Genomic DNA, 20,430 nt, shown 5'->3' on the forward strand with positions numbered 1-20,430 from the left:
CATTTCTCGACGATGGCTGAGTATTGATGAACATGATGTTTTGAATAGTCCAAAAATGAACATAACTCACCTGTATATGACAAATTCTTGGTATAGGTATGTTATGTTACTGGCTAAGGAAATGCATAGATCTGATTGCTATGTTTGTTCTGTAATTGAAGCTTCATCCCTACATCCTAATTTACAGGCAAAGCAATTTTCTGAGTGGAAGAGCGACTGTGTTATTGAATATCGTACCAGAGGGTATATTAGTACTGGAGCCGTTACCACTTCAAATGGTACGCTTGTAAGACCGAGTTGCGAGAGTTTGTATCAGTTTAAAAAACGGAAATTGACAAAATCATTAGCTCCATATGCTAGTGTAGAACCAGGAACTGTTTCCACATTGCGTAACTAACGATGGCACAGAGTTTTTAGGAACTTTGCCGACGAAGATGTCTCATGAACTTCTTGTTCCCTTCACAGTCCAGATAATCAATGACAGAGTTTCCCATGGTTATGCTGTTCCCTGCCCCAGAGGACGTTGTGTTGGATCTAATCCAGATTTAATTCCAGGTAACAATGGTACTTATGTGGTTCATCAAATGTTTTGGTTATGTGGGCAGGCCCTCTACCTCAGTCTGCCTAGAGACTGGAGTGGGATTTGTGTTTCTGTAAAGGTCACAGGTCACACTTTCATAGTTTCTGCAGTCCATGAGCCTCACCTGAGCCACAGACGTAACCTTATTGATGTCAAGCCACATGATTCCATTTGGGGATCACATGTTCCTGAAGACCATGAACACTGGAATACTGGGGAAAAGGTAACTATGGCATTGTTTCCCTGAGTGGGAAATGCTAAAAACGCTCTCAGAATTGAGACCATTGATTATTGATTAGGTTTATTTTTGATTATTTTTGAACGCTACAATTAAAGCATTTAAAGGCTTTAATGAAGAAATGTCAGGCATGAAACTTATGGTTCTACAGAACAGATTGGTTTTGGACTTATTGGTTGCTCAGGAGGGAGGTGTTTGTAAAATGTTAAATGATACCTGTTGTACATTTATTCCTGACAACACCAATGAAGGTCACAGCATCACTGAAGCATTACATCAACTTGAAAAGGTTCAGCAGGAAATGCAGGATGACAGGAAACCCCAATCTTGGGATTTCTTCTCCTGGTTTGCTTTTGGTTCCTGGTGGCAACTTTTGTTAAAAATAGTGACACCAATTCTTATGGTACTGATCATATGTTGTGTGTTCACTATGTGCATTTTTCCTTGTATTCAATCTATGATTTCCAGAGCAGTGAATGGTTGAGTACAAAGTGTTCCTATGATTTAAGAATACAACTTGTTATTAAAGGGAGAACAAGATGACTGTAATGATTTTGAAATTGAAATTACTTGAAAAAAGAAAAAAAGAACTTCTCATCTGAGTGTAAATTGAAAGTGTTATAAAAATGAAGATGTCACAGAAAACTGAAAAGAGATGTGATATTGGATGTGAGATTTTGACATTTATCAATGATAAAAAGGAGGGAGTATGTGAAGGAATTTGTTTTATTATTATCATTGTTTAAATGTATTTCTTCAAATGTTAACTCAGATTGACCTTTTTACCTCTTCTGAAAACAGTTCTGTGTGTTTGGTCATCTGCTTCTCATGCCCAGCCAGGAACAGGGGGGTTTTACGACACACTGTCCTCAGCTGATAAGTGATACTGTTTGAAGTTAGAATCCAACCAAAAGGGTCATTTGACGACACCCCCTAATGAACTTTTTGTCTTTGTCTTGAATTGTTACCTCCCACTTGTGTTCTTAATAAAAGCAGCACAGGGAGGGGCAGCCCTTTGAGAAGAGAAACGTGGTGGACCTTTTCCAACACATTTGCTCCTCTCCCTCGTGCATGAGAAACTTGATTCTTGTTGTGGTTTGTTGTTTATAATTGTGTTTTTCTTTAATGTCTAGATGCATTTATCTGACAATAATCGACGTTATTTTTAATTAATATTTTTATCGTTACTTGTATCCTTTCTAACATATAAAAAACAATTTGCGTGCCATTTTTATTTTAAATTGAGAGCTGTCCATCAATAATGAGGTCCGTTTTTCCCTGCATATGTTTTCATCCATTTAAGAACAACAAAAACGAAGTGCGTAAAGTTGGAAAGTTTATTTAAAGTTGCAATGACAAAAACACAACATGAATAAATAAATAAATAAATAAATAAATAAATAAATAAATAAATAAATAAATAAATAAATAAATAAATGATAAAAGATAAGTTGCACAACAATATCAACCTGCTGGTTGGCTGGAACATACAAAACATGCAAAACACGTTTTAGTAATATAACAATTAAATGATCTTTTTAGAAAAAATAAATAAATATATATGTAAATGAATAAATTATTTAATAAAAGCCGAATAAATAAACACATATAGCAAAATATTAATTGCAGTTATTGATTTTTTCACATCTTGTTTTAACATTTGAGACAGACTTCATTTGGAGGAGATTAAAGGGGAAAGTAGCCGCTGTGCTCTCAGTAAATGAGCTTTAGTTTCCTTCCTGATGGTCTCCCAGGCTTCAGCACTGTAACCCTGCACAGACACAACAGGGATTTCATCATTACAACCTCCAGGATGGGTTCCAGTGACGTCATTCATACACAGCCCTAAGAGTACCTCTAATCATGGAGACTCACCTGTTTCTTCAGGATGTGATCCAACAGCCTCTTGAAATACATGCGCAGCTTTCTGTTCTTCTTGTGGACGAGGCTTTCGGACACACATGAGTGAAGCTCATCAGCCTGTCTGTTCACCACTCCGAGAAACTTCTCCACTGTGATCTGCTGCCATGATGCAGAGGAACTGTCCTCCTCCTCAAACAGGGCAGACACTTCCTTCAGAACCTGGACCGTGAAGGCAACTTGATTCTCAGCCTGTAGGAAGAAGAAAGAGTTACAGATTATTCCAGAAAAAAATTCTTATTAAGCTGTTTTGATTCAGAGTGAAGACTCACTGATTCTTTAGATGCCTGTCTGTACAGATGATGAGGGAAGTCCACCTCGATGTCTTCTGTAGCATCCCCCTCAGTGCTGTTTGTAGCGTTATTTACCTGCATCACACAACACACCTTTATCTCTGACACACTTCAAATGCAACGACACACAGTCAGAACCTCTCTCACCATCTTCTCCAGCAGATCCAATGAGGTGTCACTGAACTGTTTGAATTTGTGATCCAGCCATCTGCAGCGCAGAGAGAATCCTGCGCCGGCCAGAGACACGAGCGCACACGCAAAGACAAGTCTGTGGAGCATTTTTCAAGAAGCTGCAAGTGTCCTTATAGAAACAAACTAAGCTACTCCTGTGATTAAGCAGAGCTGCAGAGGCGCATTTAAAGCGTGCGCAGATTTCACTTTCCTTGCGGGGAAAACACGCGTGGATTTCACCTTATCAAACAGGCAAAATGCCAATGATGATGATAGGAGAAGAGACATATAATAAAGATGATAAAGATAAATTAACCACGATTCAAATAAAGTGGAATTTCATCCTTAAATGTAAGTATAATTATTTTGAATAAAAGTTCCTATCAGTCCTTCATCTTGTCTGGTTGACTTTTTAATAAAAAAAAATGTGTCTTGAATGCAGGTTCTGATAACTTTATTAAGTCCTTCTAATATTCTGAATTTGAATTTGGAAGATTTGTCATTTGAGCAATTAAATCAAAAATAAAACAAAACAACAGAAATACATACATATATTTCACATTTATGATAATAAGTCATGAATTGATTGGAAAATGGATGCATCGACATAAATTAATGCAATTACTCTTCAACATAGACTTATTAGGTCTTACGGTACAATACATGACCCATTGTAGCCATTAAATATTAAGTTTGTCAAAAAGGAGTTTAATTAACTTCCTAAAAGGGAGAAAGCCCATTTATGTTATCCTCTTCTCAATCCAGAGTTGAGAAAGTTCCTGACTGCTCATTGAATGTGTGTTTAAAAAAGGTTAATCTGATTTTTTTAATTTAACCGAAGGGGAAATCTCGCAAAATTCGTGCTGTATTGTTTATGTTCTGCAGCCACACGCACGCAGACCTAATTCTAATAAATTCAAAGTATGTATTCTATTGTGTGGACGAATATTTCATTTTTGGTTTTATTGATGAAAAATGTTTTCCTGTTGCACTTTTCTGTCACACAGTCTTTAGAATCTCTGTGTAAATAACATAAACAACGTTTCACGGTAGTTTCAGGTAAAAGGTGATAAAGATTACGCAGCTGCTTGAGGAGCGTCAGAGCTCAGCTCACGCCCACTTTCCATTTCCTTGCAGTTCATTCATGAAAAAATTCACGCGGGAGGCCAACCTGCTTTGCGAATGAAAACCGCGTGAGAACACGTGTACTTTGGGATCAACAATACAATTCTACAACACTTTAACAACACATTTAGCTAAAATACCAAGCTATGAAATGAAAACGTACACGACTAAATAAAACATGAATGAGAAAAACCTTCTAAACAACAAACAAAGAATGAATTGCTTTCACTTTATTGTCAGAAAAGTTACCTTTTTGGCCAATATAGACTCACTGAACACATCTGAATGTATATTCATGTTGCTGATTTACACAAAAGAAATGAATTCACGGTTTAAATAATATTTTTCTGATAAACAAAAACTGTAATTCCATTTCAAGATATTTTTTTTATGATTCGAAAGAAAAAACTCATAATAAAGTCACAAAATGTGTGATATATTGTAATTGACCATCATGTGTTATAAAATCCTCTTTATTATATGTCTCTTCTCCTATCATCAGGAAAAGAAGCCCACGCCTCAGAATCAGACAGAATTAAACTTCCCTGGAGACTGGCGGTTCCTGGATGTAGCATGACACCTTGAATTAAACTCTGCAGTTCTACGGTTCTACATGAAGGAATTTTTGTCAAATGTAACAGATGAATCTCTGTGAAAGGACACTGTAATAATGCAGTTGTTCATAACAAAATACACAGCAAAAATCAGGGAGGGGAAATTTTCTTCTTTCTTTCTGCTCCTCTCCTTTACACACAAAAACTCTGTCTTTAAACTGTTTTTAAGCTTTTAGTGTTTACAATATATACCAAATGCATGTTAATGTAACATTTAAAAATACCCTCCAAGCAGTAGATTTACTGTTGTGTGTGTGTTTGCATGAAATACACTGAAACATTGCTACTTGAACTCCTTTTTTGAACACAACAACAAACGAATTCAGTAGGAAATATCTAAATAAACTCCATGGAGCAGCTTGTCTCTTATAATACATTGTTTACTATTTTGTTTTAACAAATTGTAATAGTAAATAATGTGAACTGAAAAATCGTATTATTTTTGTGTCCTCGACATGCTGAGCGTTTTAACGTTTGACCGCAAGGTTCCACTTCTGCACTTACAAACAGTATGCTGACGCACTATATAGGCTTCCCCTTATGTGAACATCATGAAACAGGCTTTCAGGTGTATGTTTCTTGCCAAATGCAAAGTACATGCCGAAGAGAAATGTGCTGAATTTTTAACTTTCAAAAGACAGGGAAAAGGGAACAGCTGCAAAACATAAGGAGCATCACATTAGACCACTTATTGTTTTACGTTTGCATGTCACCTCCTTCACCTTTGAAAAAAAAAGAACTATTAACCTGAGGTGCTATGGTCAAAACTTGTAGTGAGTAACCTTTTGTCATTTTAAACAAAACTACCTAGGACTTCATGACGACAAAGATTTAAACCCCCCAAAAACTGACTTTTCTAAACATGCAGGAAAGCTTTTGAAGCATAAAGGAAAATTGTCAACAGAAAATTACAAAATAAATTAAAAAAATATAGATCAAATTGGGTTTATTCTATCAAACAAAGGCATCAGAAAATAGCAGCAGTTTGGAGTTAACTATAAATACAGTTAGGGAACATCTGAGCTCATGAGGCAGTTTCCCAATGTGGCAACTTCGTCTAGTGTTGCTCTGATGGAATTCTACCAGTGCTACCAGCAGATATCTTGCTGAGTTTGGGCATCATAAGGAGGTCTGATCGCATTTGTGCCCCACACCTTTGTGAGTAATCTGTAGTCTTTTCTGGTTCTGGTCTGAACCGGCCTGCAAGAATGACCATTCATCAGAACCTGCTGAATTCTTTTTTAGGTAACAGAGCTGCACATGTCTATCACAACAATAATTGGATGAAGGTTGCCAGTCTGTTGGAGGGTCACACACACACAGCACACACACACTTACTTGCAATTTTTGAGTCACCATTTCACCTACGAAGCATTTTTTTGGACTGCTGAAGGAAATTGGAGTTCCTGAAGAAAACCAAAACATGCACGAGGAGAACATGCAAGCTCCATACGGCAATGTCCCAGCCAGGATTTGAACCAGGACCTCATGACCACCATGCAGCCCCAAGCAACTTCTGAAAAATCTGTCTGGACATGAAATCTCTGAGTATCACTGAGCTACTAAAAAGCTGATTTGATTTTTGTTGTAATGTGAGCAGTGAAAATGAAAGATATAACAACAATTTCCAGTATATTAGATGAAAAATGTTAATTTCCTCAACAAGTTAAGTCAACCAGTTGCACACAATTGGGTTAGTTAAAAATAAACTAATTAATTCACATAGTTCAGACAATAAGTTTTTAGTGAATCCAGAATGTGTAAATACAAATTAACTTAGCTTTGTTTTCTTAACTTAGTGTAAGTTCATTATGTTGATCTAACAGTAAATAAAAATCTTCAATAAAATCTATTTCAGATCTCTAAATTATGTTAGCAGCCTAAACTTTTTATAAAACACACTAACATTCACAACAAAAAGTTAAATATGAACTGAAAAGAAATTTAAAAAAAAAAAACTAAAAATTAATAGTGTAGTGAAGGAACCAACTTCTTTTATCAGTATCACTCGTTGACAACTTCAGATATTTTTTCAATACTTATTTTAAAGTTTAAGCGCAGAAAAAATGGAATGTCACATCTTTTTACACTAAAACTAAAAAAAGTAAAGAATTAAACTCCAAGAAATGCATCCTGAACAATGTATATAGCTCCATAGTGACAAGGCAGAACACAGGACTGGACTCAGATGCAGAGCTTAAGGATTTAATTTCTTGAATCAAGAGAAGAGCTAGCTTTGGCAGGTGAAAGCACATGACAAACAGGCACAGGACAAAGGGAAACACAGGCTATAAATACATGAGGAGGGGAGGCACAGGTGGGAATGATCAGGGATGATGAGGCAGACACAGGTGTGGGGAGCAGACACAGCAGGAAGGGGAAGGTCTGGAACGAGAGGTAGGTTAGACTTTCAAAACAAAACAGGAAACCCCACACGAGACAACAGGAAACTTGACGAGACATGACAGAACCCCCCCCTTAAGGACCGACTCCTGACGGTCCAGGAGCCCCAGACCTAAAGAAATCCGTCAGGAGCGACTTGTCCACAATAAAGCGTTCCGGAATCCACTGTCGCTCCTCCGGACCGTATCCCTTCCAGTCCACCAGGAACTGGCGACCCCGGCCCCGCTTCCGGACAGCCAGAATCTTCTCCACCGTGTACACCGGACCACCCCCCACCATTCTGGGCGGAGGGGGTGGCTCCGAGGGAGGCATCAGGGAACTGTCCACCACCGGCTTCACCTTGCTGACTTGGAATGTGGGATGGACCCGGAGGGACCGGGGCAGCCGAAGGCGGACCGCTGCTGGGTTGATGACCTTGGAGACAGGAAACGGACCCACGAACCTTGGAGCCAATTTCCGACTTGGAACGTGCAGGTTGAGGTCCTTGGTCGAGAGCCAGACCTTCTGACCGGGACGGTAGGTGGGAGCGGGACGCCTTCGGCGGTCAGCGGCTGCCTTGACCCTGTCCTGTTGCCGAACCAGGACCTGCCGGGCAGCCTCCCAGATGCGACGGCAGCGGCGGACCAGGGCGTGGACCGACGGAACTGCAACATCGGGTTCCAAGGCTGCAAACAGGGGTGGCTCGTAACCGAAGACACACTTGAAGGGCGAGATGCCGGTAGCTGAGGTGGGCAGGGTGTTGTGCGCATACTCAACCCAGATCAAGTGCCTGCTCCATGTTGAGGGGTTCTGAGAGACCAAGCACCGGAGGCCGGTTTCCAGCTGTTGATTGAGACGTTCAGTCTGGCCATTGGATTCGGGATGGTAACCCGAGGTCAAGCTGACCGTGGCACCGATGAGCCGGCAGAACTCCTTCCAGAACCGGGACACGAATTGAGGTCCCCGGTCTGACACAATGTCCTTCGGGAAACCGTGGTACCTCACAATTTGGTTCATGATGATCTCTGCCGTGCCTTTAGCTGAAGGCAGTCTAGGCAGGGCGATGAACCTGACCATCTTTGAGAACCTGTCCACGACCGTAAGAACAGTGGTGTGACCACGTGAGACAGGAAGGCCGGTGACGAAGTCCATGGAGATGTCCGCCCACGGTCTGGAAGGTACAGGAAGGGGTTGTAGGAGCCCCATGCGACGACTGGTGGAAGACTTGTTCCTGGCACAGACTGAACAGGCAGAAACGTACTCCCGGACCTCCGGCTCCATGCGAGGCCACCAGAACCTCCGAGAGATGGCGTGCATGGTCCGCCTAACTCCCGGATGACAGGAAAGCAGTGAGGTGTGGGCCCAGTGGATCACCCTAGAGCGCAGTGTCGGGGGTACAAATAGGCGATTCCTTGGGCAACCACTGGGCGTTTGCACCCCACTGTTAGCCTGCATTACCTCAGATTCTATCTGCCAAGACACCGCTCCAACCACACAAGTCAGTGGAAGAATAGGTTCAGGTTCTTTGGCAACAGGCGCGGGGTCGAACTGACGAGACAGGGCATCCGGCTTCACGTTCTTGGACCCCGGCCTGTAAGAAAGGGAAAAAGAAAAACGATCAAAAAAAGAGTCTCCATCGGGCCTGGCGAGCATTAAGTCTCTTGGCAGTCCTGATATACTCAAGGTTTCTATGATCGGTCCAGACAATGAAAGGGTGCTCCGCACCCTCCAGCCAGTGCCGCCACTCCTCCAGAGCCACCTTGACCGCCAACAGCTCCCGGTTGCCGATGTCGTAGTTGCGTTCAGCCTGCGAGAGGCGCCTGGACAGGAACGCACAGGGATGGACCTTCCCATCCAGCTCCGACCGCTGTGATAGGACGGCCCCTAACCCTTCATTGGAGGCGTCAACCTCCACGATGAACTGACGGTGTGGATCAGGCATAATGAGCAGTGGAGCTGATGTGAAGCGGCGTTTCAACGCCCGGAAAGCGGTCTCGGCCGCAGGCGTCCACCGGTACTGCACCCGTGGGGACGTGAGGGCATGGAGGGGTGCTGCAATTGAGCTAAAACCACGGATAAAGCGTCTATAAAAGTTCGCAAAGCCTAGGAACTGCTGCAGCTTCTTTCGGCTGTCAGGTGTCGGCCAGTCCCTGACTGCGCTGACCTTGGCTGGATCCATCTTTACCGCCCCTGCTGACACAACAAAACCTAGGAAGGTGACGGTGGAAACGTGGAACTCACTCTTTTCGGCTTTGACGTAAAGGTGGTTATCTAGAAGTCGCTGGAGGACTGCGGAGACATGGGAGACATGAGAGTCCAGGTCCGGGGAGTAAATCAAGATGTCATCCAAATAAACATACACAAAATGATCCAAGAAGTCCCTGAGGACATCATTGATCATGGCCTGGAAAACGGCGGGGGCGTTAGTGAGTCCAAAGGGCATGACCCGGTATTCATAGTGGCCTCTTGGGGTGTTGAACCCTGTTTTCCACTCGTCCCCCTCTCTGATCCTGACCAAATGATAGGCGTTACGGAGATCGAGCTTAGTAAACACCCTGGCCTGCTGGAGCTGGTCGAAAACAGAGGACATGAGCGGCAACGGATATCTGTTTTTGACGGTTATGTTGTTGAGCGCGCTGTAATCTATGCAGGGTCGAAGGGTCCCATCCTTCTTTCCGACAAAGAAGAACCCGGCACCAGCTGCGGATGAGGATGGACGAATGAGGCCCGCTGCCAGAGATTCGTCAATGTATTTATTAAGCGCCTGGCGTTCCGAAGCTGAGATTGAATACAGGTGTCCTTTAGGAATGATGGATCCCGGAACCAGGTCGATGGCGCAGTCGTAGGGGCGATGGGGTGGAAGGCTCAGAGCCCGGGATTTATTGAAGACCTCAGACAGATGATGGTAACATGAGGGTATTGTGCTCAGGTCAGGGGCCTCTGGACCTGGAGCAGAACGAACAGGAACAGGGTTATTGTCTATGATTGTTCGTTTACCTGCAGCATGGGGACTTTTGTGTCCGTCACATCCTGGCCCCCATTCTAGTATTTTCCCGGTCGCCCAGTCCACCAGGGGATTGTGCTCGTGCAGCCAAGGAAATCCCAGAACCAGCTTCCTAGAGGAGCCCTCAAACAGGTGGAAAGACATGATTTCTGAATGGTTTCCTATGGACAGTTTGAGGGGTTCTGAGACATGAGTGATATTAAAAAGACCCCTCCCATGGAGGCCCCGGGCCTGGATGGGTCTGTCCAGAGGCTGTGGCTTAAGACCTAAGCTGACTGCCAGCTTCCAGTCCATTAGGCTGACATCAGCCCCGGAGTCAATGAGAGCTACGAGAGCTGTGGAGGAGCCGTGGTGGGTCACCACTAATGACGTGAGGCTCCGTGTGCGTCCGTCCATAGCGGAGATCTGACTCACCGTTGCTGTTTTTTTCACGGGGCAGGAGAAAACGGGATGACCAATCTCCCCACAGTAGAAGCACCGGCCCTCCTGCAGGCGTCGCTGTCGTTCCTCCGCCGAAAGTCGTGTCCTTCCCACCTGCATGGGCTCTTCACAGCTGTCCGCCGTGACGGAGGGATGCGGGTCGGCTGAGAATCGGCGGTGGTTTCGTCTTTCCGCGGATTCAGCCCCGCGAGAAGACCCGCCTCCTGATGATCCGCTGCCGCGTCGGGAGACGAGTTCACGGAGTCGGTTATCCGTGCGGATGGCGAGAGCGATCAGAGAGTCGAGACCCTGAGGTAAATCCAACGGAATGAGCTGCTCCTGAATGCGCGGAGCCAGCCCTTTCATGAAGACATCATACAGCGCCACCGAGTTCCACCCGCTCTCGGCTGCTAGGGTGCGGAATCGGATGGCGTAATCGCAGACAGAGTCCCCCCCTTGGCGTATGATGGTGAGCTCACGGGCTTTATCCCGGCTGGTTGACACCGGGTCGAAAGTGTTCTGAAGCGCCTCCTGGAAGGCGATGAGAGATGAGCAGAGCGGGGAGTCACGAGCCCACTCAGCCATGGCCCATGCACGAGCCCTCCCCGCTAGATGGGAGATCATGAAGGCGATTCTGGCTCTGTCAGAAACGAAGGCATGGGGTGAATGTTCATAATGAATAGAACAATCAGTGAGGAAGGGCTTACACAGTCCAGGTTCTCCAGAGTAACGATCGGGAGGGGCGAGCTTGATTTCCTGGCTCCTGACAGGCATGGAGGTAGGAGGAACTGGGATGGAAGCAGAGGGTCCTGGAGGAGGGATTGTCCAGGGGGAACTTGAACGGAGGTCTTGAACTTGGGTAGAGACCTGAACCATATGAGACGCCAGGGCCTTCTGGAAGTCCTCCTGTTGAGAAAGGCGGGCTTCCAGGCGTTGCAGGATGGATGTTAAACTACTGCTCTCTGCTGAGTCCATTCTGGCCTGTTTGTACTGACAAGGCAGAACACAGGACTGGACTCAGATGCAGAGCTTAAGGATTTAATTTCTTGAATCAAGAGAAGAGCTAGCTTTGGCAGGTGAAAGCACATGACAAACAGGCACAGGACAAAGGGAAACACAGGCTATAAATACATGAGGAGGGGAGGCACAGGTGGGAATGATCAGGGATGATGAGGCAGACACAGGTGTGGGGAGCAGACACAGCAGGAAGGGGAAGGTCTGGAACGAGAGGTAGGTTAGACTTTCAAAACAAAACAGGAAACCCCACACGAGACAACAGGAAACTTGACGAGACATGACACATAGATTTTATTTAGATATTTCCTACTGAATTCGTTTGTTGTTGTGTTCAAAAAAGGAGTTCAAGTAGCAATGTTTCAGTGTATTTCATGCAAACACACAAACAAAAGTAAATCTACTGCTTGGAGGGTATTTTTTATATATTATATATTATATTAACATGCATTTGGTTATATATTGTAAACACTAAAAGCTTAAAAACATTTGAAAGACAGTTTTTGTGTGTAAATGAGAGGAACAGAAAGAAAGAAGAAAATTTCCTCTCCCTGATTTTTGCTGTGTATTTTGTTATGAACAACTGCATTATTACAGTGTCCTTTCACAGAGATTCATCTGTTACATTTGACAAAAATTCCTTCATGTAGAATCGTAGAACTGCAGAGTTTAATTCAAAGTCTCATGCTACATCCAGGAACCGCCAGTCTCCAGGAAGTTTAATTCTCGCCGATTCTGAGGCGTGGGCGTCTTTTCCGCAAGACATTTCTTGAAGTGCACGGAACCGCTTTGGCCTCTAGATTACATTTATATAATTAAAGACGCTTTGCCGTGTAACCTTAAATAGCTTCTCCTTATTTTCCTAAATTCATGAGTAATATGTTTTCCTTAAAAAGAGCGGTTGACGGGCGTGAGCTGTTTTTTCTATTTAGTGTTTTCTTTTCAATCTCTATAATCGACGTTATTTTTAATTAATATTTTTATCGTTACTTGTATCCTTTCTAACATATAAAAAACAATTTGCGTGCCATTTTTATTTTAAATTGAGAGCTGTCCATCAATAATGAGGTCCGTTTTTCCCTGCATATGTTTTCATCCATTTAAGAACAACAAAAACGAAGTGCGTAAAGTTGGAAAGTTTATTTAAAGTTGCAATGACAAAAACACAACATGAATAAATAAATAAATAAATAAATAAATAAATGATAAAAGATAAGTTGCACAACAATATCAACCTGCTGGTTGGCTGGAACATACAAAACATGCAAAACACGTTTTAGTAATATAACAATTAAATGATCTTTTTAGAAAAAATAAATAAATATATATGTAAATGAATAAATTATTTAATAAAAGCCGAATAAATAAACACATATAGCAAAATATTAATTGCAGTTATTGATTTTTTCACATCTTGTTTTAACATTTGAGACAGACTTCATTTGGAGGAGATTAAAGGGGAAAGTAGCCGCTGTGCTCTCAGTAAATGAGCTTTAGTTTCCTTCCTGATGGTCTCCCAGGCTTCAGCACTGTAACCCTGCACAGACACAACAGGGATTTCATCATTACAACCTCCAGGATGGGTTCCAGTGACGTCATTCATACACAGCCCTAAGAGTACCTCTAATCATGGAGACTCACCTGTTTGTTCAGGATGTGATCCAACAGCCTCTTGAAATACATGCGCAGCTTTCTGTTCTTCTTGTGGACGAGGCTTTCGGACACACATGAGTGAAGCTCATCAGCCTGTCTGTTCACCACTCCGAGAAACTTCTCCACTGTGATCTGCTGCCATGATGCAGAGGAACTGTCCTCCTCAAACAGGGCAGACACTTCCTTCAGAACCTGGACCGTGAAGGCAACTTGATTCTCAGCCTGTAGGAAGAAGAAACAGTTACAGATTATTCCAGAAAAAAATTCTTATTAAGCTGTTTTGATTCAGAGTGAAGACTCACTGATTCTTTAGATGCCTGTCTGTACAGATGATGAGGGAAGTCCACCTCGATGTCTTCTGTAGCATCCCCCTCAGTGCTGTTTGTAGCGTTATTTACCTGCATCACACAACACACCTTTATCTCTGACACACTTCAAATGCAACGACACACAGTCAGAACCTCTCTCACCATCTTCTCCAGCAGATCCAATGAGGTGTCACTGAACTGTTTGAATTTGTGATCCAGCCATCTGCAGCGCAGAGAGAATCCTGCGCCGGCCAGAGACACGAGCGCACACGCAAAGACAAGTCTGTGGAGCATTTTTCAAGAAGCTGCAAGTGTCCTTATAGAAACAAACTAAGCTACTCCTGTGATTAAGCAGAGCTGCAGAGGCGCATTTAAAGCGTGCGCAGATTTCACTTTCCTTGCGGGGAAAACACGCGTGGATTTCACCTTATCAAACAGGCAAAATGCCAATGATGATGATAGGAGAAGAGACATATAATAAAGATGATAAAGATAAATTAACCACGATTCAAATAAAGTGGAATTTCATCCTTAAATGTAAGTATAATTATTTTGAATAAAAGTTCCTATCAGTCCTTCATCTTGTCTGGTTGACTTTTTAATAAAAAAAAATGTGTCTTGAATGCAGGTTCTGATAACTTTATTAAGTCCTTCTAATATTCTGAATTTGAATTTGGAAGATTTGTCATTTGAGCAATTAAATCAAAAATAAAACAAAACAACAGAAATACATACATATATTTCACATTTATGATAATAAGTCATGAATTGATTGGAAAATGGATGCATCGACATAAATTAATGCAATTACTCTTCAACATAGACTTATTAGGTCTTACGGTACAATACATGACCCATTGTAGCCATTAAATATTAAGTTTGTCAAAAAGGAGTTTAATTAACTTCCTAAAAGGGAGAAAGCCCATTTATGTTATCCTCTTCTCAATCCAGAGTTGAGAAAGTTCCTGACTGCTCATTGAATGTGTGTTTAAAAAAGGTTAATCTGATTTTTTTTAATTTAACCGAAGGGGAAATCTCGCAAAATTCGTGCTGTATTGTTTATGTTCTGCAGCCACACGCACGCAGACCTAATTCTAATAAATTCAAAGTATGTATTCTATTGTGTGGACGAATATTTCATTTTTGGTTTTATTGATGAAAAATGTTTTCCTGTTGCACTTTTCTGTCACACAGTCTTTAGAATCTCTGTGTAAATAACATAAACAACGTTTCACGGTAGTTTCAGGTAAAAGGTGATAAAGATTACGCAGCTGCTTGAGGAGCGTCAGAGCTCAGCTCACGCCCACTTTCCATTTCCTTGCAGTTCATTCATGAAAAAATTCACGCGGGAGGCCAACCTGCTTTGCGAATGAAAACCGCGTGAGAACACGTGTACTTTGGGATCAACAATACAATTCTACAACACTTTAACAACACATTTAGCTAAAATACCAAGCTATGAAATGAAAACGTACACGACTAAATAAAACATGAATGAGAAAAACCTTCTAAACAACAAACAAAGAATGAATTGCTTTCACTTTATTGTCAGAAAAGTTACCTTTTTGGCCGATATAGACTCACTGAACACATCTGAATGTATATTCATGTTGCTGATTTACACAAAAGAAATGAATTCACGGTTTAAATAATATTTTTCTGATAAACAAAAACTGTAATTCCATTTCAAGATATTTTTTTTATGATTCGAAAGAAAAAACTCATAATAAAGTCACAAAATGTGTGATATATTGTAATTGACCATCATGTGTTATAAAATCCTCTTTATTATATGTCTCTTCTCCTATCATCAGGAAAAGAAGCCCACGCCTCAGAATCAGACAGAATTAAACTTCCCTGGAGACTGGCGGTTCCTGGATGTAGCATGACACCTTGAATTAAACTCTGCAGTTCTACGGTTCTACATGAAGGAATTTTTGTCAAATGTAACAGATGAATCTCTGTGAAAGGACACTGTAATAATGCAGTTGTTCATAACAAAATACACAGCAAAAATCAGGGAGGGGAAATTTTCTTCTTTCTTTCTGCTCCTCTCCTTTACACACAAAAACTCTGTCTTTAAACTGTTTTTAAGCTTTTAGTGTTTACAATATATACCAAATGCATGTTAATGTAACATTTAAAAATACCCTCCAAGCAGTAGATTTACTGTTGTGTGTGTGTTTGCATGAAATACACTGAAACATTGCTACTTGAACTCCTTTTTTGAACACAACAACAATTCAGTAGGAAATATCTAAATAAACTCCATGGAGCATAGCTTGTCTCTTATAATACATTGTTTACTATTTTGTTTTAACAAATTGTAATAGTAAATAATGTGAACTGAAAAATCGTATTATTTTTGTGTCCTCGACATGCTGAGCGTTTTAACGTTTGACCGCAAGGTTCCACTTCTGCACTTACAAACAGTATGCTGACGCACTATATAGGCTTCCCCTTATGTGAACATCATGAAACAGGCTTTCAGGTGTATGTTTCTTGCCAAATGCAAAGTACATGCCGAAGAGAAATGTGCTGAATTTTTAACTTTCAAAAGACAGGGAAAAGGGAACAGCTGCAAAACATAAGGAGCATCACATTAGACCACTTATTGTTTTACGTTTGCATGTCACCTCCTTCACCTTTGAAAAAAAAAGAACTATTAACCTGAGGTGCTATGGTCAAAACTTGTAGTGAGTAACCTTTTGTCATTTTAAACAAAACTACCTAGGACTTCATGACGACAAAGATTTAAACCCCCCAAAAACTGACTTTTCTAAACATGCAGGAAAGCTTTTGAAGCATAAAGGAAAATTGTCAACAGAAAATTACAAAATAAATTAAAAAAATATAGATCAAATTGGGTTTATTCTATCAAACAAAGGCATCAGAAAATAGCAGCAGTTTGGAGTTAACTATAAATACAGTTAGGGAACATCTGAGCTCATGAGGCAGTTTCCCAATGTGGCAACTTCGTCTAGTGTTGCTCTGATTGAATTCTACCAGTGCTACCAGCAGATATCTTGCTGAGTTTGGGCATCATAAGGAGGTCTGATCGCATTTGTGCCCCACACCTTTGTGAGCATGACTTTAAAACTGGCCCTTTTTTTTTGGTACCCAGTGTCAGAACCTGAGAAAAGGAGTAATCTGTAGTCTTTTCTGGTTCTGGTCTGAACCGGCCTGCAAGAATGACCATTCATCAGAACCTGCTGAATTCTTTTTTAGGTAACAGAGCTGCACATGTCTATCACAACAATAATTGGATGAAGGTTGCCAGTCTGTTGGAGGGTCACACACACACAGCACACACACACTTACTTGCAATTTTTGAGTCACCATTTCACCTACGAAGCATTTTTTTGGACTGCTGAAGGAAATTGGAGTTCCTGAAGAAAACCAAAACATGCACGAGGAGAACATGCAAGCTCCATACGGCAATGTCCCAGCCAGGATTTGAACCAGGACCTCATGACCACCATGCAGCCCCAAGCAACTTCTGAAAAATCTGTCTGGACATGAAATCTCTGAGTATCACTGAGCTACTAAAAAGCTGATTTGATTTTTGTTGTAATGTGAGCAGTGAAAATGAGAGATATAACAACAATTTCCAGTATATTAGATGAAAAATGTTAATTTCCTCAACAAGTTAAGTCAACCAGTTGCACACAATTGGGTTAGTTAAAAATAAACTAATTAATTCACATAGTTCAGACAATAAGTTTTTAGTGAATCCAGAATGTGTAAATACAAATTAACTTAGCTTTGTTTTCTTAACTTAGTGTAAGTTCATTATGTTGATCTAACAGTAAATAAAAATCTTCAATAAAATCTATTTCAGATCTCTAAATTATGTTAGCAGCCTAAACTTTTTATAAAACACACTAACATTCACAACAAAAAGTTAAATATGAACTGAAAAGAAATTTAAAAAAAAAAACTAAAAATTAATAGTGTAGTGAAGGAACCAACTTCTTTTATCAGTATCACTCGTTGACAACTTCACAGATATTTTTTTCAGTACTTATTTGAAAGTTTAAGCGCAGAAAAAATGGAATGTCACATCTTTTTACACTAAAACTAAAAAAGTAAAGAATTAAACTCCAAGAAATGCATCCTGAACAATGTATATCGCTCCATAGAGTTTATTTAGATATTTCCTACTGAATTCGTTTGTTGTTGTGTTCAAAAAAGGAGTTCAAGTAGCAATGTTTCAGTGTATTTCATGCAAACACTCACAAAAAAGTCAATCTACTGCTTGGAAGGTATTTTTTTAATATTATATTAACATGCATTTCATATATATTGTAAACACTAAAAGTTTAAAACAGTTTAAAGACAGAGTTTTTGTGTGTAAAGGAAAGGAGCAGAAAGAAAGAAGAAAATTTCCTCTCCCTGATTTTTGCTGTGTATTTTGTTATGAAAAACTGCATTATTACAGTGTCCTTTCACAGAGATTCAACTGTTACATTTGACAAAAATTCCTTCATGTAGAACCGTAGAACTGCAGAGTTTAATTCAAAGTCTCATGCTACATCCAGGAACCGCCAGTCTCCAGGAAGTTTAATTCTGTCCTATTCTGAGGCGTGGGCGTCTTTTCCGCAAGACATTTCTTGAAGTGCACGGAACCGCTTTGGCCTCTAGATTACATTTATATAATTAAAGACGCTTTGCCGTGTAACCTCAAATAGGTTCTCCTTATTTTCCTAAATTCACGAGTAATATATTTTCCTTAAAAGACCAGATGACGGGCGTGAGCTGTTTTTTCTATTTAGTGTTTTCATTTCAATCTGATCTACGTTATTTTTAATTAATATTTTTATCGTTACTGGTATGTTTTCTAACATATAAAAAACTATTTGCGTGCCATTACTTTTTATTTTAAATTGAGAGCTGTCCATCAATAATGAGGTCCGTTTTTCCCTGCATATGTTTTCATCCATTTAAGAACAACAAAACCGAAGTGCGTAAAAGTTGGAAAGTTTATTTAAAGTTGTGATAAAAAAAACACAACATAAAAAAATAAATAAATAAATAAATAAATAAATAAATAAATAAATAAATAAATAAATAAATAAATAAATAAAAGATAAGTTGCACAACAATATCTTTGATTCCAGCCAACCTTGGCTGGAACATAAAAAAAATTCAAAACATATAAAACACGTTTTAGTAATATAACAATTAAATGATCTTTTTAGAAAAAATAAATAAATATATATGTAAATGAATAAATTATTTAATAAAAGCCGAATAAATAAACACATATAGCAAAATATTAATTGCAGTTATTGATTTTTTCACATCTTGTTTTAACATTTGAGACAGACTTCATTTGGAGGAGATTAAAGGGGAAAGTAGCCGCTGTGCTCTCAGTAAATGAGCTTTAGTTTCCTTCCTGATGGTCTCCCAGGCTTCAGCACTGTAACCCTGCACAGACACAACAGGGATTTCATCATTACAACCTCCAGGATGGGTTCCAGTGACGTCATTCATACACAGCCCTAAGAGTACCTCTAATCATGGAGACTCACCTGTTTGTTCAGGATGTGATCCAACAGCCTCTTGAAATACATGCGCAGCTTTCTGTTCTTCTTGTGGACGAGGCTTTCGGACACACATGAGTGAAGCTCATCAGCCTGTCTGTTCACCACTCCGAGAAACTTCTCCACTGTGATCTGCTGCCATGATGCAGAGGAACTGTCCTCCTCAAACAGGGCAGACACTTCCTTCAGAACCTGGACCGTGAAGGCAACTTGATTCTCAGCCTGTAGGAAGAAGAAACAGTTACAGATTATTCCAGAAAAAAATTCTTATTAAGCTGTTTTGATTCAGAGTGAAGACTCACTGATTCTTTAGATGCCTGTCTGTACAGATGATGAGGGAAGTCCACCTCGATGTCTTCTGTAGCATCCCCCTCAGTGCTGTTTGTAGCGTTATTTACCTGCATCACACAACACACCTTTATCTCTGACACACTTCAAATGCAACGACACACAGTCAGAACCTCTCTCACCATCTTCTCCAGCAGATCCAATGAGGTGTCACTGAACTGTTTGAATTTGTGATCCAGCCATCTGCAGCGCAGAGAGAATCCTGCGCCGGCCAGAGACACGAGCGCACACGCAAAGACAAGTCTGTGGAGCATTTTTCAAGAAGCTGCAAGTGTCCTTATAGAAACAAACTAAGCTACTCCTGTGATTAAGCAGAGCTGCAGAGGCGCATTTAAAGCGTGCGCAGATTTCACTTTCCTTGCGGGGAAAACACGCGTGGATTTCACCTTATCAAACAGGCAAAATGCCAATGATGATGATAGGAGAAGAGACATATAATAAAGAGGATTTTATAACACATGACGGTCAAATACAATATATCACACATTTTGCGACTTTAAAATGAGTTTTTTCTTTCGAATCATAAAAAAATATATCGAAATGGAATTAGTTTTTGTTTATCACAAAAATATTTTTCCATCCGTGAATTCATTTCTTTTGTGTAAATCAGCAACATGAATATACATTCAGATGTGTTCAGTGAGTCTATATTGGCCAAAAAGGTAACTTTTCTGACAATAAAGTGAAAGCAATTCATTATTTGTTGTTTAGAAGGTTTTTCTCATTCATGTTTTATTTAGTTGTGTACGTTTTCATTTCATAGCTTGGTATTTTAGCTAAATGTGTTGTTAAAGTGTTGTAGAATTGTATTGTT

The 20,430-nt window shown here is 40.6% G+C and overlaps 3 protein-coding genes across 3 annotated transcripts; all 3 read right to left on the reverse strand.

Moving 5' to 3' along the window:
* Window positions 1–2,323: 2,323 nt before the first annotated feature.
* LOC144987739 (interferon a3-like) lies at window positions 2,324–3,310 on the reverse strand. Its single transcript, XM_078937027.1, has 4 exons — window positions 3,179–3,310; window positions 3,011–3,106; window positions 2,694–2,930; window positions 2,324–2,589 (listed from the first exon to the last, which is right to left on the reverse strand). The coding sequence occupies exons 1-4, from the start codon at window positions 3,308–3,310 to the stop codon at window positions 2,491–2,493; spliced, it is 564 nt and encodes a 187-aa protein (XP_078793153.1). The 3' UTR covers window positions 2,324–2,490.
* A 9,811-nt stretch (window positions 3,311–13,121) lies between these two features.
* Window positions 13,122–14,016, reverse strand: LOC111946454 (interferon a3-like). The gene is made up of 4 exons (XM_023949798.2): window positions 13,885–14,016; window positions 13,717–13,812; window positions 13,403–13,636; window positions 13,122–13,298 (listed from the first exon to the last, which is right to left on the reverse strand). The coding sequence occupies exons 1-4, from the start codon at window positions 14,014–14,016 to the stop codon at window positions 13,200–13,202; spliced, it is 561 nt and encodes a 186-aa protein (XP_023805566.1). The 3' UTR covers window positions 13,122–13,199.
* A 4,853-nt stretch (window positions 14,017–18,869) lies between these two features.
* On the reverse strand, window positions 18,870–19,870 carry LOC110014574 (interferon a3-like). Its single transcript, XM_023949593.2, has 4 exons — window positions 19,739–19,870; window positions 19,571–19,666; window positions 19,257–19,490; window positions 18,870–19,152 (listed from the first exon to the last, which is right to left on the reverse strand). The coding sequence occupies exons 1-4, from the start codon at window positions 19,868–19,870 to the stop codon at window positions 19,054–19,056; spliced, it is 561 nt and encodes a 186-aa protein (XP_023805361.1). The 3' UTR covers window positions 18,870–19,053.
* Between the last annotated feature and the right edge of the window lie 560 nt (window positions 19,871–20,430).

Source organism: Oryzias latipes, chromosome 19, assembly GCF_053564925.1.
Source record: "Oryzias latipes strain Hd-rR chromosome 19, Olatipes_Hd-rR_3.1".
Lineage (NCBI taxonomy): Eukaryota > Metazoa > Chordata > Actinopteri > Beloniformes > Adrianichthyidae > Oryzias > Oryzias latipes.

Coding starts and splice junctions, on each gene's coding strand:
- LOC110014574 (XM_023949593.2), bottom strand. CDS start 19,870: ATGCTCCACAGACTTGTCTTTGCGTGTGCGCTCGTGTCTCTGGCCGGC. Junction 19,667..19,738: donor TGGATCTGCTGGAGAAGATG/GTGAGAGAGGTT, acceptor TGTGTGATGCAG/GTAAATAACGCTACAAACAG. Junction 19,491..19,570: donor GACAGGCATCTAAAGAATCA/GTGAGTCTTCAC, acceptor TTCTTCCTACAG/GCTGAGAATCAAGTTGCCTT.
- LOC144987739 (XM_078937027.1), bottom strand. CDS start 3,310: ATGCTCCACAGACTTGTCTTTGCGTGTGCGCTCGTGTCTCTGGCCGGC. Junction 3,107..3,178: donor TGGATCTGCTGGAGAAGATG/GTGAGAGAGGTT, acceptor TGTGTGATGCAG/GTAAATAACGCTACAAACAG. Junction 2,931..3,010: donor GACAGGCATCTAAAGAATCA/GTGAGTCTTCAC, acceptor TTCTTCCTACAG/GCTGAGAATCAAGTTGCCTT.
- LOC111946454 (XM_023949798.2), bottom strand. CDS start 14,016: ATGCTCCACAGACTTGTCTTTGCGTGTGCGCTCGTGTCTCTGGCCGGC. Junction 13,813..13,884: donor TGGATCTGCTGGAGAAGATG/GTGAGAGAGGTT, acceptor TGTGTGATGCAG/GTAAATAACGCTACAAACAG. Junction 13,637..13,716: donor GACAGGCATCTAAAGAATCA/GTGAGTCTTCAC, acceptor TTCTTCCTACAG/GCTGAGAATCAAGTTGCCTT.